The following is a 16,426-nucleotide window of genomic DNA, read 5'->3' as shown; positions in this document are numbered from 1 at the left end:
TCTTTAATTATTTTGTCTACATTTTTGTTTTGTAAACACCAATAATGTGCTTTCCACGGTTTAAAACTAAATAAAACTTTTTTTCCACACATATGTGACCCTGGACAACAAACCAGTCTTAAGTGTCAATTTTTTGAAATTGAGATGTTTACATCATCTGAAAGCTGAAGAAATAAGCTTTTTATTGATATATGGTTTGTTAGGATAGGACACTATCTGGCGGAACAACAACTATTTACAAAGCTGGAATCTGAGGGTGCAAAAAAATCTAAATATTGAGAAAATCGCCTTTGAAGTTGTTATCCGAGGCACTGTAGCAGGCCATCCACTCACATAAATAAAGTTTTTATACATATACAGTAGAAAATTTATAAAATATCTTCATGGAACATGATCTTTACTTAATATCCTAATGATTTTTGGCATCGTTAATTTTTACCCATACCATGTATTTTTGCCGATTACTAAAAATGTTCCCGTGCTACTTAAGACTGGTTTTGTTGTCCAGGGTCACATATGTTTGTGATGTTTGATTGATACTATTGAATTTCACATAGCACTGATGAAAACATATGTTTCAACAAAGCATCAATTTGTTTTAAAAACATTTGCATAAATAAAGCACATGTATATTAAATATGAACTTTTTTATTTATGAAACCCAAAGACCGTAAACTGTAAAAATGTAATCTTAAACAAATAAATGCATTACAAAAGCATAGCACGTCACAATTCACCACGCTCCTGCTTTGCTTGCTGAGGTCCCGACCACCTCTGAACGCCTGCGTTCTCCTGCAGGTGGGACTGTGAGCTCTTCTATTGAGGACAGCTCCAAATCACTCTCTTCATCACACAGCTACACACAAGTAGAACACATTCAGCAGGCCTTTAGTCCAAAAGTTATTCAACAAGTCTGGTAATGAAAATTAATTGTGAATACGTGCAATTTTTACCGCTCGTTGTTTTACAATGGCGGAACGAGCGGAGAGGTTGTAGGCTGGAGGCAATACTCTAGTCCCTCCTACAGGCTTCTTGGTTGGTGTGCTGAGCTGTCTCTCTAAACTCATTGTCAATGTTTGGACAACAGAACCTGCAATAATGAATCCTTTAAATGTGGTGACATTGCAGTCTTGTTGTATATAAAGTATACTGTTCATTATAGGAATTTATTTTTACTCACCATGTGGGCAAGGTGTTTTGTGGGGTTTGGGTGTGTCTGATACCTCTGAAAGCTCACTATCTGAGCAATCAGGCCCAGCTGCTGGGTTTAGCAGTGACCCTGATTGGACAAGCCGTACTGACAGGGATGGCTTGCCTCTTGAGCTGGTGATAGAAGCACTGTCCTCAACTGATTTATCCTCCTCTGAACTGAAAGGTGGTGTGCTGAAGAGAGAAACACACTCATTGAACACACACTGATGATATTAACTATAGATAAAAGCTGCACGGCCCTTCAACATTGCTGCAATTGTATTTGAAAGATTGGGAAAATTACCTTTTTGTCTTTTTTTGTCGTGTTGGTGGAGTCTGAATCTGAGTCGGTGCACTGGAGCGTGGAGTGGGGGTTGGAACAAATGTTTCTGACTGCTGGGTCTTGGCTCTCCTAGTGGATGGCTTTGAGCCCTTGCTGGATCTAGGTCTATTCTCCTTAACTTTGGTTGAATTTGTCTTTCCTCCTATAAACATATATATATACATCAAAGTAATTCTAGCTGTGATAAAAATGCACATAGGTTTTTTTATGGGTAGTCTAGGAACATAGTTAACCAATCTGCTCACTATTTCTGAAAGTGCTAGGTGCTGTTTTTCCCTGTTTCTTTTGTAGAACTTTCACTCGCTTTGTGACCTCATGTGCATGGGTGTCCTTCAGGTTCTGAAGATCTGGATGCTCTCTGGAGCTCTGTAGCCACTGACCACTCAACAGTGCACTTAAATTCTTAAATGTCTGCTTGGATATGCCCTTGGTACCCTGTCAAAAAAATCAGCACTTCAGCTACTAACCATGCTTTGGCATTATATCATGTACTGTAGTCTTGTGCCTGTGTGTTCTACCTTCCGCAGTCCCATATTCTCCAGCTTTTCCTCCAGCGATTCTTCTAGGATAGATCGAAGCTCTCTCACCAACCCTGGGTTTCCAATAAGTGACTCTACAATAGTATCACCTGAATCTTCTAGGCCTGAAAGGCATGCATAGTTGTGCCTTGAGCATACAGTATCACGGTGCTATATTAATTACTCAGTAGCTGATTGGTGCATCTTTATTTCTATAGTTCGGTGTACAACAGAGCCACATACTCTCCTCATCTTCCTCTTCTCTGTCCTTATGAGAATCTTGGGGCTTCTGAGAAACTATGGGATCCATAAAAATGAAAGAAGACATTAAATAACACTAAAGGGTTAAACCAGTCATATGCTTTAAAAACATAGAATTGTGTAATCAAGCTTAAGTACATATGGAAGATATATTTTTTATTAACTGAGACTGGCATAACTGACAGTTTTTTAATCTGTGATAAAGCAACAATTAAGAAAATGATTCGTAAATTATGACATTTACGCATTTGGCAGATGCTTTTATCCAAAGCGACTTACATTGCATTATACTATACATTTGTTTCGGTGTATGTGCAATCCCTGATATCAAACCCACTACCTTGGTGTTGCTAGCGCCATGCGATAACCACTGAGCTACAGGATAGCTGTACTTTTAATTTTATGACATCATCAAAAAAACATAACTAAGATATTCTACTTATATTTATTAAGAAAAATGGTAAATGTGGAATTTATTGATGATAAAATACTTTTCAATACCTCAGTTTAATATGTAGAGAAAACTATGAGTAGGCCATTCATATAGTAGGTCGACTTTCCTGAAGAGTGTTAACAGTGTAGTCCTTCATGTTTTAAAAACACTGCTCTGTTTGTTTGAGCAGCCTCTTTAACTTAACCACTGACGTGAGTTTAGGACGGGACTATAGCTATTTGGATGGAAAATTACTAGCATGTGGTAACAATTTACTTTTAATATTTGTATAGCATGTATTTAGACCACAATATTATAACTGACTTCAGTGTGTGTGTGTGTGTGTGCGTGTGTGTTCATGTTTGTATATCCCGGTGGGGACCTAAACCTGAATACACACCAACACATGGGGACTCGTGTCACCGTGGGGACCAAAATTGAGGTCCCCAGGGGCAAAAAAGCTAATAAATTGTACAGAACAATATTTTTTTACAAATCTAAAAATGCAAAAAGTGTTCTATGATCTTTAGGTTTAGGGATAGGGTTAGGGGATAGAATATACAGTTTGTACAGTATAAAAACATTACGCCTATGGACTGTCCCCACGGGGATAGTCAACCAAAGCCTGTGTGTGTGTGTGTGCGTGTGTGAGTGTGAGTGAGTGTGTGAAAGTAAATAACCCACTTTTTCCTCCTGAGATGCTATAAGTCTGTCTTTCTGTTTCAGCTGAGAGGAGAGAGAGAGTTCAGAGTTCTCCTTCACAGACAGAGCCTTCAGAAGTCTGGTGTTCTCACTCTGAAGCTATGGGAAAGCAAATAACAGATGTGTTGACATGATTCAGACATGTTGCACAAACAGATGAACACCAGAAAATCTTGCCTCTTCTTTATCCTCTTGGTACTTATTCTGAACTTCCTGTAATTTCTTCCTCCATTCACTTTCCTAATATAAAAAAGAATGTGAATAGTTAAAAATAAATTCTAACTCATTATAAAAGAACAGAATACTGTTAACAGAACACAAAAAGCAAAACAAGAGCTGGCTTAAGCAGATTCATTACTGCAATAAACTTAAACAAAATCTGTATGTCAGTGTTTGTAGCTTGTGAACGACTCTGCATTGTAGGTAAAGTGTCATGGTCATGTTTTGAGATTAAATTAAGCTGTCAACACTGTATTGACCACAACTTTATCTATATAAGGAGTAGTGAAACAGTAAGAACTCTCACCTTCTGGGTCATTCTCTCCTTCAGCTTTCGTTCTCTGTTTTCTCTCCTTTCTTTATCGTGGTCCCATTGTTCTTGTAAACTAACTTTTGTAAATGTACCAAACTCTCTGTTTTGCATTTCTAGCAGTTTCTAGAGACAGGTGAACGACAAATAAGTAAGACTGTTAGAATATTTAACCTAGTCAGTTACATTATGATCAGTCTCAAGGCCATTGCACATCGAGTCCGAAATATGCGTCCGAAATTTACGCACGTAAAAAAAATACGACCTCACATTGTGTCAATCACATTTACACACTGCCTCTGATATTTTCGTCCGTCATAAAAAAATTCAGACTGGGTTCGATTTTCTGCATTTTTCACATCCATAGCAAGCATTTTGAGAGGCGTTTTGACAATTCAGAGACACCATTACAAGTGAGCGCCAAATACAAAAAAAAAAAAAAAAACACTTACGTTTGAGGTGCATATCCACCACCTACTGTACTGGAGTGTGTGCCAGAAATTAGCCATGTGATGTAATGACAAGCGCAACAACTTAAGTTATGAGAGACAGGTTGCATTAACTACTTATTGCATCAGTAACGCTATAACCTTACCTATGGGTTTTGTACAATGAAACAAAGCTTTTCAATTTTCTTCTTTTTATTTTCATATATTTTCATTTTTATCATGTAGGGTTATATGCTTTTGATAAAAGTAAAAAATTCAAAGGAATACAGCAGCTTTGTGATTTTGCTATGTGTTCCCTTTCTGTCGGTCTCTCGACGTTGTGTCGAACCGACAGAATGGGGTTTGTCTTGAGAACCTATCATCTTCTGAGTATTTAGAAAAGGCCAATGAAAATTGGCGAAGGAAATTTGCATGCTGGGCTCCTCCCCGGATGTCCGGGTATAAGAGGGAAGCCGGCGTGCTCATTCATTCACCTTTTGTTCTTCAGAGCCTACGCATCTGGTGAGCTTCTCTACGATCTGGGTGATCATTCTTTCTGCTGGAATCTACGACGTGGACAGCGGACGATCCCTTCCTGCAGTGACTCTCCCCTGGGCGTCTCGGCAGTTCCAGAGGTGTTCGAGCAAATTTCCTTTTCTAAAAGAGCAAATTTCTCCAGCGTGGCTTGTCCCGCTGTTCTCATGGGTGCAACACACTCATCGAGGAGGGGGACAGACACAATGCCTGCTTCCAGTACGCTGGGGCAGACGTTGTGGATACGTCCTGCCCGCACTGCGGGCGGTGACGATTCAGACGTTGCGTCACAGGTGGCTGTGTTCCCACGGGACTCAGCCACCACCTCGTTTGCTCCCCGTTCCGTGGCGGCAGGACTACGGCCCTGCCGTCCGCTACGGCAAGCAGCGAGGGTGATATGGGGATTACTGTGAGCGATAATCCGCCAGCCACAGGCTTCCCCAGGAGACGGTCCGCCGTCTTATTCCTCAATCACGTATTCGGACACGATGCGTGATGATGAGATGTCTCCTGCAGCATCGGGGGGTGACGTACTGCCATCCGACTCTGACGATTCCTCGGGCTCCCTCCCTCGGGGGGTCGAGCCCAGGAAAAAGCGGACGTCGAGATGTCGGCCATGCTTTCCCGGGCCGCCGTGAGTGTTTGGTTGCAGTGCCCGCACTGCCTCTCCCGGCGCTCGCGGCTGGCTACATGGCGCCTCGGGTTTGAGCGCGGCTCCAAGCCGCGCCTGCCCCCAGTGCCGTGTTTACTGGAAGTGCATGAGGAACTTTGTAAGACCTGGAACGCCCCTTCCCGGCACGTTTCATGTCAAACAAAGTTCTGTCACGCTCTCTTCCCTCGAGGTTGAGACAGCTGGAGGATACGTCGGTGTCCCCCAGGTGGAGTATGCCGCCGCGGTGCACTCGTGCCCGTAGGTGGCAGCCACCTGGGGGGGCTCGACCTAGACTCCCGTCCAAAGCATGTGGTGTCTCGGCATCTCTGGTGTCGAGAGCTTACATTGCGGCGGACCAAGCTGCCTCCTCTCTCCACGCTATGGCTCCTGCCAGGCCAGGGAGTTGAGAGAGCTCCACGAGGGTAAGACCGACCCAGCGCTTATGCAGGAACTCCGCGCCGCCACCGACCTCGCTCTACGGGCGACCAAGGTGACCATGCGGGCCCTGGGTTGGACGATGTCCACACTTGTGGTCCATGAGAAACTCCTCTGGCCGATCCTTGCGCAGATGAGTAACGCTGAGAAGGTCTGCTTTCTCGACGCACCCGTCTCGCAAGGGGGGGCTGGTTGGTGTTACTGTCGAGCTGCAGCGGCCCCGCTCACCCCCCGCCCGTCGGGGGGGCGCGAGACCCGCACGGGGCCTCCCCCGGAGGGTTCTCGACAGTAGGAAGCAGTCCTCCATGCAGCAACTTGGCCGCCTCGGCCGTCGAGTCCCGTGCAATGTCTGCTTCCTGGCAGCCCTGGTCCTCTTCGACGCCCATCAGCTCTGGCGCCCCCGACTCAGGCGGCCCCCTGGAGGAGACAGCAAAGAGGAGACCATCGCCCCATCAGCAGCCGCGGCGAAGCGGCTGTCATGGGAAGACCTCAGGGGGATCGAGGCTACCATTGGGCCCGACCCCAGCCACATCGCTGGGAAGTCGGATAGGGACGGATCCTGCCCCGTCTCTCCATCTGCTGGCCCCCTCCGGGGGGCTAGCGCCCACTTACTCTCAAAAAAGGAGAGTTTCCTCTCTCTCTAGGTTATTACAGCCACTCTCACCCTCTGCACGACGGTGAACGGCAAACTCGATGTTGCGTCATGGCGAAGCGCAATGTCGAGTATAAACACCAGCCTTCAGCACTCTCAGACAGACAGTGCATCGAGCCGGACAATCGCCAGGCAGGAAAAACAGCAGAGCCGATCTCCTCCCCGGGGGTCCTCCTCCGGCAAGGAATCCGTACTGCTAGCCATTGAACCACCCTCCACGGGGGCGATGAAGCAGATCAAACCTCTAGTCCCCTGTCATAGTTCTGGGAGCCTGGTCTCAGCTTCCCAGACTGTCAGGCTGGCTGAGGAAGACGATCCGTCTCGGCTACACGATTCAGTTCGCTACACGTCCGCCCAAGTTCCGGGGCGTCCTTTTTACCTAAGTCAGAGGCAGGGATGCCCCCGTACTTCGGGCGGAGGTCGCCTCCCTTCTAGTGAAGGGAGCGATCGAGCCCGTCCCACCGGCCGAGATGTTCAGCGGGTTCTACAGCCCGTACTTCATTGACCCCAAGAAAGGCGGAGGGTTGCGCCCTATCTTGGATCTGCGTGTTCTGAACAGGCACCTACACAAGCTGCCTTTCAAGGTTGATCACGCAGAAGCGCATCCTGACGTCCGTCAGGTGTCAGGACCGGTTCATGGCAGTCGACCTGAAGGACATGTACTTCATGTCTCGATCCTCCCTCGACATCGGCCGTTCCTACGGTTCGCGTTCGAGGGATGGAGGTGTAGGGAAGAAGGTGTCCCCCGTAGGGAAGGAGGTGTGCAGGTACTAACTATCTCGACGACTGGCTCAAGTTTTGCACACTCTCGAGATCTGTTGTGTACACACAGGGACCTGGTGCTCCGGCACCTAGATCGGTGGGGCTACAGGTCAACTGAGAAAAGAGAAAGCTCTCCCCGGTGCAGAGCATCCTCTTTCTCGGTATGGAACTCGACTCTGTCCTCACGAGCGGCCCCGCTCCACCGGGCGCGAGACCCGCGACGAGGAAGCCCGCACCCTCGCGGCCTCCCAGAGGCAGCGCGACTGACTAATGCGCCCGGTCAGTGTTGAACTGCCTGAAGATCAGACAGTCAGCGGTCCCCCTGTAACAAGAGGCTCCTGGGATACATGGCATCCTCGGCGGGGGTGGTCCCCCTCGGGTCGATGCACATACGACCGCTCCAACACTGGCTGCAGAGTCAAGTTCCTTGGAGATCGTGGCACACCGGCAGCAGGCATATGGTCACACGCTTTTCTGCCGACACACCCTAACCCCCTGGTCTCCATGACCTTCTTGCGGACAGAGTCCCCATTGGGATGCCTCCCTGCAAGGTTGGGGTGCCGTGTGCAATGGGCAAGCAGTGTCGGGGCGATGGACGGGCTCCCGCCTGCGTTGGCATTCAACTGCCTAGAGTTGTTGGTTGTGCTACTTGCATTGAGCAGGCTACTACCTCTCGTGCAGGGAAGCACGTGCTGGTCCGGTCGGACAGCACAGCTGCTGTGGCGTATTCTTTCACTCACAGCAGCTAACATGACTCGCCCGACGCCTCCTCCTCTGGAGTCAGCAGGTGATCAGCTCCCTGTGAGCCACACATCCCAGGCGTCCTGAACCAGACAGCCGATGCGCTCTCTCGTCAGTCGACGCCCCGCGCAGCCGGCTCAATTGGGGGCAGTTCGGCCAGGCACAGGTGGTCCTGTTGCCTCCCCGGACTCTACCCATTGTCCGCTTTGGTACTCCCTGTCCGAGGTACCCTCGGCACGGATGCCCTTGCGCACAGCTGGCCGCAGGACAAGCGGAAGTACGCTTCCCCACAGTGAGCCTCATTGCACAGGTCCTGTGCAAGGCCAGGGAAGAGGAGCATCAAGTGGTACTAGTTGCGCCCCTTTGGCCTAACCAGGACTTGGTTCTCGGAGATGAGGCTCTGACAACAACTCCCCCCTGGCCGCTCCCCCTGGCGAACGGCTTCCCCGGGGGAAGGGGCACGTTACGGCATCCCAGGCAAAACCTGGTCTCCATGTCTGGACGGGACGAGGAGATCCTGAGTGACCCACCCCCGGTCCGGTTGGGAAGTCACTCAGGCTAGGGCTTCGGCCACTGGGCGGCTATACGCCCACAGGTGGCGCCTCTTCTCGTCCTGGTGCTCTTCTCGGCGAGAAGACCCGCGGAGTTGCTCGGTCGGGTACGAGCTGTCCTGTCCTCAAGAGAGACAGGGGAGTAACCTCTCCCCCTCAACACTGGGAATGTATGTAGCCGCTACGGCCACTCATCATGACCCAAGTGCTGGGTAGCCTCTGGGACAGCACGACCTGGTCATTAGGTTCCTAAGGGGCGTGAGAGGGTGACCACCTTACACGCGCTCCGTACCCTCTTGCGACCTGGGTGGCGGGCCTCAAGAGGCCCCGCCCCCTTCGAGCCTCTCGGGGTTGCCGCTCTTTCTCAGTCTTGATAAAGACGGCTTTCCGCATGGCGCTCACCTCCAAGAGGGTAGGGGATCTACAAGCACCCTCCGTGTCCACGGATTGCCTAGAACTCGGGACCGGGATTCTCACGTTATCTTGAGACGCCGCCCCGGCTACGTGCCCAAGGTTCCCACCACTCTCCCGAGAGACCAGGTGGTGAACCTGCAGGCGCTCCCCACCGGGGAGAAAGACCCAACCTATCAGAGTTGTGTCCAGTACGCGCACGGCGCCTCTACTTGGACCGGACGCAGAGCCCAGAAGCTCTGAGCAGCTCTTTGTCTGTTTCGGAGGTCAGCAGGAGGGCTGTCTCCAAACAGAGGTTGGCGCACTGAATCATGGATGCCCTCGTTAGGGCATACCGATCTCTTTCGCTCCTGCCCGTTGGGGGTGAGGCACACCCCTCGTGGCTGGCTCAGGGCGCCTCTCTGCCAGACATCTGCAGAGCTGCGGGTTGGGCTATGCCTGACAACTCCGTGAGGTTCTAATACCTACGCGCGGAACTGGTGTCAGCCCGCATCCTGGCAAGGTGTGGGACCGGCAGCCGGTAGGGCGTACGCCTGCGGAAGCCCTTCCCCCTACGGGGGAGCAGTGGCGATCCCGCCTCACTTCTTTCCCCTCGGGTAAAGAACAGGCATTCCATCCATCACTAAGCACCCTTCCAGGGGACAGGCTGGGCAGAGCAGCCCTGCCCCTTTAGGCCGGGGTACAGTTGAGTTATCTCCCACATAGCTCTAACCGGACCTAGTGCTCCAGACGTGGTAGACCCCCCCACCCCCCGTGGGCTGTTCCGTCTGATGTATCCTCATGAATGGTTCCCACCTTGGCAACCGATGACCTACCCAGGTGGACTCCCACCTTGCGGTTAACTCCTGCAGTCCGCACTTTCCTCCCATGAGTTCTCCCCTGATGGTGAGACCATGTGGTGTCTCCACTAATTCCTCCCTATGGTAGGTAGTGGCCTCTGCAGCGTTTTTCCCCCAGGGGGGAATAATGCTTACCCAGTGGCCCATACGGTGCCGGGCGGCTTCTCGCCATTTAAGAAAACTAGGCCTCCGCCCGTGTCGGCCGGTGAGAGGGGCTTCCCAACTTTGTGTAAAGCTCTGGGTCCCCCTACCTCTCCACTGGAGGGTCATAATTTCGCGTTAGCGTCTTCGTCTGACTCGCCCAGGCCAGTCAACGTCGCTCTGCAGAGATTGTGACGCGGCTCAGTGCTGTGGCATTTTCCATAGGAACCCCATTCTGTCGGTTCGACACAACGTAGAGAGACCGACAGAAAGGGAACGTCTTGGTTACAGATGTAACCTCGGTTCCCTGATGGAGGGAACGAGACGTTGTGTCCCTCATGCCACAACACTGGCCGCCCACCCCAGCGGTCGGGGGAGGATGCTTTAGGCTCCTCAGACCAACAGGTGAATGAATGTGCACGCCGGCTTCCCTCTTATACCCGGACATCCGGGGAGGAGCCCGGCATGCAAATTTCATTCGCCAATTTTCATTGGCCTTTTCTAAATACTCAGAAGATGATAGGTTCTCAAGACAAACCCCATTCTGTCAGTTCGACACAACGTCTCGTTCCCTCCATCAGGGAACCGAGGTTACATCCGTAACCAAGACGTTTTCTCAGTTAAATTTCAGAAATAACAGGTCCATTCACACTTCCCATTGTGAAGAATGATTATGCCAATGGAATGTTCTTTTTGTAACAGAGAAATGGTTATTGACTGAAAACAGCTGGTAATTATTCTTTTGTCTTTATTCCGCTTATTGCCTCTCACGTAGATACACCCATGTTGCTCAAATATACATTCCATTGTAGTATTAAAAACAACCTGAGAAAATCTCTTCTGTGATTTTTTTTATGTGCAAAGTATGTTTTAACATGGACGTTATCCGACCACGCTCTCGTTTTACTTTCACTTTCTCATCACGGTTCTTTTTTTCCCTTGTTCATAAAGCTACACCATTTTTACACGTCTCTTAATTTTTCGTTTGGATAAATAAGTAATTTAATTTTAGTAATTAATTGGTTTAAGACTATTTTGTGTTTTGTAATTATCCATTTATGAAAGGTGATTAGAAAGTTGAATTGCGCCAAAGTGTATCCGTTAAACCCCCCTGATTAAAATGATTTTGTGAATAATCCCCCTTTTATTATCCTGTTTAAAAAACATTTAAGCAATATATAATATTGTAAAGCAAATATTCATATAAAACACAAGCGTAAATAAACTCCTGAAAATAAGCTTAATATTATTGCTTCATATTTAAATTCTATGAATTAAAACTATGCACAATATAAAACACGGTCAATTTAAGAACAAAGCAAGGTCAATGTTAATGTTACATTAGCTTTACAATAATTAACATGCTTAATTGTACATGAAAGTCCACTGAGACTTTGCGGGCTGTTCACGGTATTCTGTCCCATGGGCTCATGGGAAATAGAGCATCTCAAGTATCCATCGCTGATTGTTTCAGAATCTGGGTGTAACCAGTAAGCCATCCGGGAATTTCTCGCCTACTCTTTTATGAATACTGCCGATTCGGACATACTACTCTGTTCAAGTTTTGTTTTTTCCCACTACATAGTAGGTAAGTAGGCGTATTCGGATGCAACATTAGTATACGTACGTCCAAATCTCGTGAGAATTAGTCCACCACCCGGGTATTTCTCGCCCTTGGCCAAGGAAAGAGGCCAATATTCAGAGACTACTTGGTGATTAACTTTTTTGCAATTTTTCAATGAAGGTGTCAATTGGTCTGCGGTCTTTCATGATGGACACATTCTTGTGTTTAATTGTCTATGTACACACACAGATGACATATGGCTTCTGCATCACATCTTTCATCTCTGACACCATCAAAGCTGTTACAAACATCAATACTCTTAATATATTGAGTCTTAATATTCCCGCATTTTGTGATATTCTGTCACAAATGTTGTAGTAAATTATATTGAAAGATTTTAAAATGTATAACAAGTACATATAATAATACCGTATAATATCGTACCGTACCGTATCATATCATATAATTTAATTGATGTACACCATAAGGCTAATTCACACTGCCCAAAGAAGCATCAGCAAATTCATTCATTCAAAGCTGAAATATCAGTGTTTGTTTGGATCAGTGTGAATTAGCCCAAAATGGTTGTACCTTATTATTATGATCTACTGTAAAAGTACATGCATTCAACACCAGAACATCTGTCTCCATCTAATCATGATAGTATGAGAGCTTGCGTATACTCACAGCCTCTATGGATGAGCTCTTTCTTGCCATGTCTTTTGACTCCTGGATAAAAAGCTGCCTGAGCTCCCCAATTTCCAGCTGAATTTGTCTTCTCTCCTCCTCTTTCCATCTTTCCAGTGCATCCTTCTCTAACTGTTCTCTTCTGTGCTGCTCCTCTTGCTCCTAACATAAATAAAATGTATAGATGTACAGTATATGTAGAGATAGTACAATATAATCAGTTAAATGGATTACAGAAATTGAACTCATTTCATTACTCAACAACTAATGTATAATCAACCAAAGACAACTTGAACTTAAACGTATTAATATGGTCTATACAACCAACCAAAAAAAGCACATTATCAGCATATTAAGAATTATATTAAGTTAAACACTGTTAAGAGATTTTAAGTGTTAATCATACATAATCACACATCAATGTCATCACTGTTTGATAGGTTTCTTTTCAAAAAGTCATAGTCAATTTTGGGCCATAAAAAGGGCTCCTGTAATGTGTTTAGAGTATTTTTGTTTTTTAATCACGTGTCTCTATTTATTTTTAATGTCAAGATCAGCAGGGGAAGAACCCAATTGCAGGCAGGCGTGAAGGGGTTAACAAAACAAGACTTTAATAATGAAAACAAAAACCCTCGATGGGGGACAAACACAATAACCAAAAAGCTTTTCAAAATGACAAAGAAAAACTTCCCACTATGGGGCAAAACAGAAACTAAGGCTTAAGAATAAACCAAACTTACAGACAGGGCAAGAACTCGGGGAACAGGTAGACAAAATGCATGAAACACGGCACAAGGTACAGGGATCACAAACACAGTACAATCCACGAGCCCAGGAAAAAGAAACATGAGGGTACATACAGGAAAGACAAACGAGGGATAATGACACATGGCAGGTGAGGGTAATGGAACATGGCCAGGAAGTAATATGGGAAACGAGAGGGGCGGGGCCAATGACAAGACACTGGAGAGAACACATATTATTGTCAAAAGGACAATAACATGTTTCTCTCCACACATAACCAAAGACTTTGCCATGGCTCTGCCTCAGGACCAGGAAATCCAAGACTAAAATAAGCAGAACCATGACATTTTAATATCTGTGACCACTTTAGACCATATTTTGTGTTATTTGTTTTTGACAGTTTTTTTTTATTTAGTACACCAATAAAATGGATCTTTAAATCCCATCCCAAATGTTGTTCATGTTTTCAAATGTTGTTGACTTCTACTGGATTGTATTAGTCTGCTGAGACCTCTCTGTCTCACACAGTTAGACGTAGAGTTGCCGAAAACAAGGCAATTTTACAGCTATTGTGGCTGTTGTGTGATCACGCTCACAATTGCACTTTTTGATGTTTTATTTTTTAAAAATCACAAAATTTAATGTTTCATTGAAGTTAAATAATTGAAAGGGGGATAATTACATATTGAAAATAATGTTTTTTTTTCTAATATATAGTGGGCACTATTATTAGGTTGTTATTAAATAATTAGGTTGCACAATGTTGGTGCTCCTGCTTCTTCAGTTCACCCCATTCATTTTCTATAATGTTTAGATTAGGGAACTGGGCAACACATTCATCGTTTTTTTTCCAGAGAAACCATCGGTGTCAACACGCAGATGCGATGGGCATGCAAATTTTACTGTCATAATGAAATTATATATTGGGGTATAATTTTGCAGTGACGACATGTTGGGGTTTGATTTTCAGTTCAACGGTCAGAATAATTGTGTTTACATGAAGCTATTCAGGCAGTTTGAGCAAGTAATGTAACAGTTAATTTATTGTATAATATAAAACCCAAGACACAAGTAGTCTACTGTCATTCAAAAAGTATGAATATTCCAAGTGTACCAAAGTCAAACAATTGATTTGTACAAGAATGCGAAAAGCGATCACCCTCCCACACATCTCAGGTCCAGTGAACACAGACGTTACATCAGAATAAATGTTACTGGGTGTGTAACAATACATCACATGCTGACTCCAGAGGAGGAGGCGTCGGGTGAGTCATGTTAGCTGCTGTGAGTGAAAGAATACGCCACAGCAGCTGTGCTGTCCGACCGGACCAGCACGTGCTTCCCTGCACGAGAGGTAGTAGCCTCTTCAATGCAAGTAGCACAACCAACAAAACTAGGCAGTTGAAATGCCAATGCAGGCGGGGGCCCGTCCACCGCCCGGACACTGCTTGCCCGTTGCACACGGCACCCCAACCTTGCAGGGAGGCATCCCAAAGGGGACCCCTGTCCGCAAGAAGGTCATGGAGACCAGGGGGTTAGGGTGTGTCGGCAGAAAAGCGTGTGACCATACGCCTTGTTATGAATCCTTTTAGGTTTGTTTTGTTTTGTTCTGTTTTGATTTCTTTTGTTTTATAGGTCTGAGTTGGTTGACGTAATTAGTGAGTGGTTTCACCTGCGATGAGGCTGATGCCGGCGGTTCTTAAGCAGTCTTCCATCATCACTCTGGGCATCCAGCGCTTCTGGGCTTTTGTTATTTTTCCGTTGATTCTTTGGTTATTTATTATTTATTCTTGTGTTAATAAAATGTATTACTTTCTTACTATTATCTGGCGCGTGGCTTCCTTCTTTGTCACGGTTTAGAAATACCGGCTGTGACAAATGGGGACTCGTCTGTTAAATTTTAGTGTAGTTGCATTGGTTTTGTCATGGCTCTGCTTCCTTAGTCATGTTTTTCTTGGTCCTGTAGCAGAGCCATGACAAGGTCTTTGGTTATGTGTGGAGAGAAACATATTATTGTCCGTTTGACAATAATATATGTTCTCTCCAGTGTCTTGTCATTGGCCCCATTCCTCTTGTTTCCTCGTTATCTTTCCCTAAGTGTTTGATTACCCACACCTGCCCCGTGTCGTTATCCCTCGTTTTTCTTCCCTTTAAATACCCTCTTGTTTCTTTGTCTTGTGCTGGTGGATTGTACTGTGTATTGTATTCTTGCCTGTTGTCTTGATTCCGTGCCTAGTGCTGTGTGTTCCTGTTCCGTGAGTTTAGTGTCTGTTAGTTTATTGTAGTCTTTCCAGTGTGGTCCTTAGTCTTTGTATTTTAGGTTAGTGAGTTTATATGCCTGTTTTGTTCCTCCGTTTATTATCGTGTTTTGTTCCCCACTGTGGGTTTTTGTTTTGCGTGTTTTGTGTAAAATAAATATTCTTGTTAACCCCTTACTGTCTGCCTGCATTTGGGTTCTTCCACTCTGCCAGATCGTGACCGAATCCACGAGCCACATTGAACCCAGCAGGCAGCATGGCTGACTCCCAGCGATCCTCCCTGACTCACCGCCTTTTCGGGATCCGCCAGGGGAGCCGGTCCTCCATGGACTATGTGGACGAGTTCCTGGATGCGTCAGCAGATTGGGTGTTCGGTGAGGAGGAGCTTGGCTTCATTTTTAATCGTGGCCTCACCGAACCCCTCTCCCCTAGCGAGATGAGGATGCTGGGTTCCCCCAGTTTTGACAACCTGGTCTGGATTTTGGCTGACCGGGACAACCCTAAGTCCATTGCACCGGCCCGGATAAAGATTGGATGCGAGACTCTAATTCTAAGATCTTCTCTGTCAGCCTAACTATTTCCCTGCATTTATCGCATATAAAACCCTCGCAGCTGACAGAGAAGGCTAAGCTAAACATATGACATGAGGTGCAAGTAACAACAATAGGAATAGAAGCCATAACTCACCGGATTTGAAGTGCAATTCCAACTTACCAAGGTTGCTCGATGGATCGTAGTATAATCGCTTAAAAAGAGAAACGGTTAGCACACAAGACAAACCAGAGGCAAGATGATATTCCACAGTGTAAACAGAAAGCAAGCTAACACGCTATTGCTATGCTAACGGCGTTAAGTTAACTATCACTTTTGGTTTAGAATCTTCAAGTAGATAACAAGAACAGGGTTATTGAGATATCAGGATAAGTTAGCAACGACAATAAAATACACTAATATTAGAGCGAAGTTGTAAGAGCACTGATACAAACAAGCCGCCGGCAGCGATGCAGGAAACAGGAAACTAATAGAGCCACAAACACGTGTTTCCTGTGC

General features: G+C 46.3%; 1 protein-coding gene across 1 annotated transcript in view; it reads right to left on the bottom strand.

The window, feature by feature from the left end:
- Window positions 1-2,070: 2,070 nt before the first annotated feature.
- Window positions 2,071-16,426, bottom strand: part of dzip1l (DAZ interacting zinc finger protein 1-like) — a 50,461-nt gene continuing 36,105 nt past the window's right edge. The window contains exons 5-10 of the mRNA XM_057337299.1: window positions 12,375-12,536; window positions 3,975-4,103; window positions 3,626-3,688; window positions 3,431-3,547; window positions 2,296-2,349; window positions 2,071-2,177 (exon numbers count right to left, since the gene is read on the bottom strand). Coding sequence (XP_057193282.1) covers window positions 2,172-2,177; window positions 2,296-2,349; window positions 3,431-3,547; window positions 3,626-3,688; window positions 3,975-4,103; window positions 12,375-12,536 — 531 coding nt within the window. The 3' untranslated portion in view covers window positions 2,071-2,171. The remainder of the gene's footprint in view (window positions 2,178-2,295; window positions 2,350-3,430; window positions 3,548-3,625; window positions 3,689-3,974; window positions 4,104-12,374; window positions 12,537-16,426) is intronic.

This window comes from Triplophysa rosa, linkage group LG7 (assembly GCF_024868665.1).
Source record: "Triplophysa rosa linkage group LG7, Trosa_1v2, whole genome shotgun sequence".
In the NCBI taxonomy this organism is placed as follows: Eukaryota; Metazoa; Chordata; class Actinopteri; order Cypriniformes; family Nemacheilidae; genus Triplophysa; species Triplophysa rosa.
This window is presented reverse-complemented; position numbering and strand designations above follow the sequence as displayed.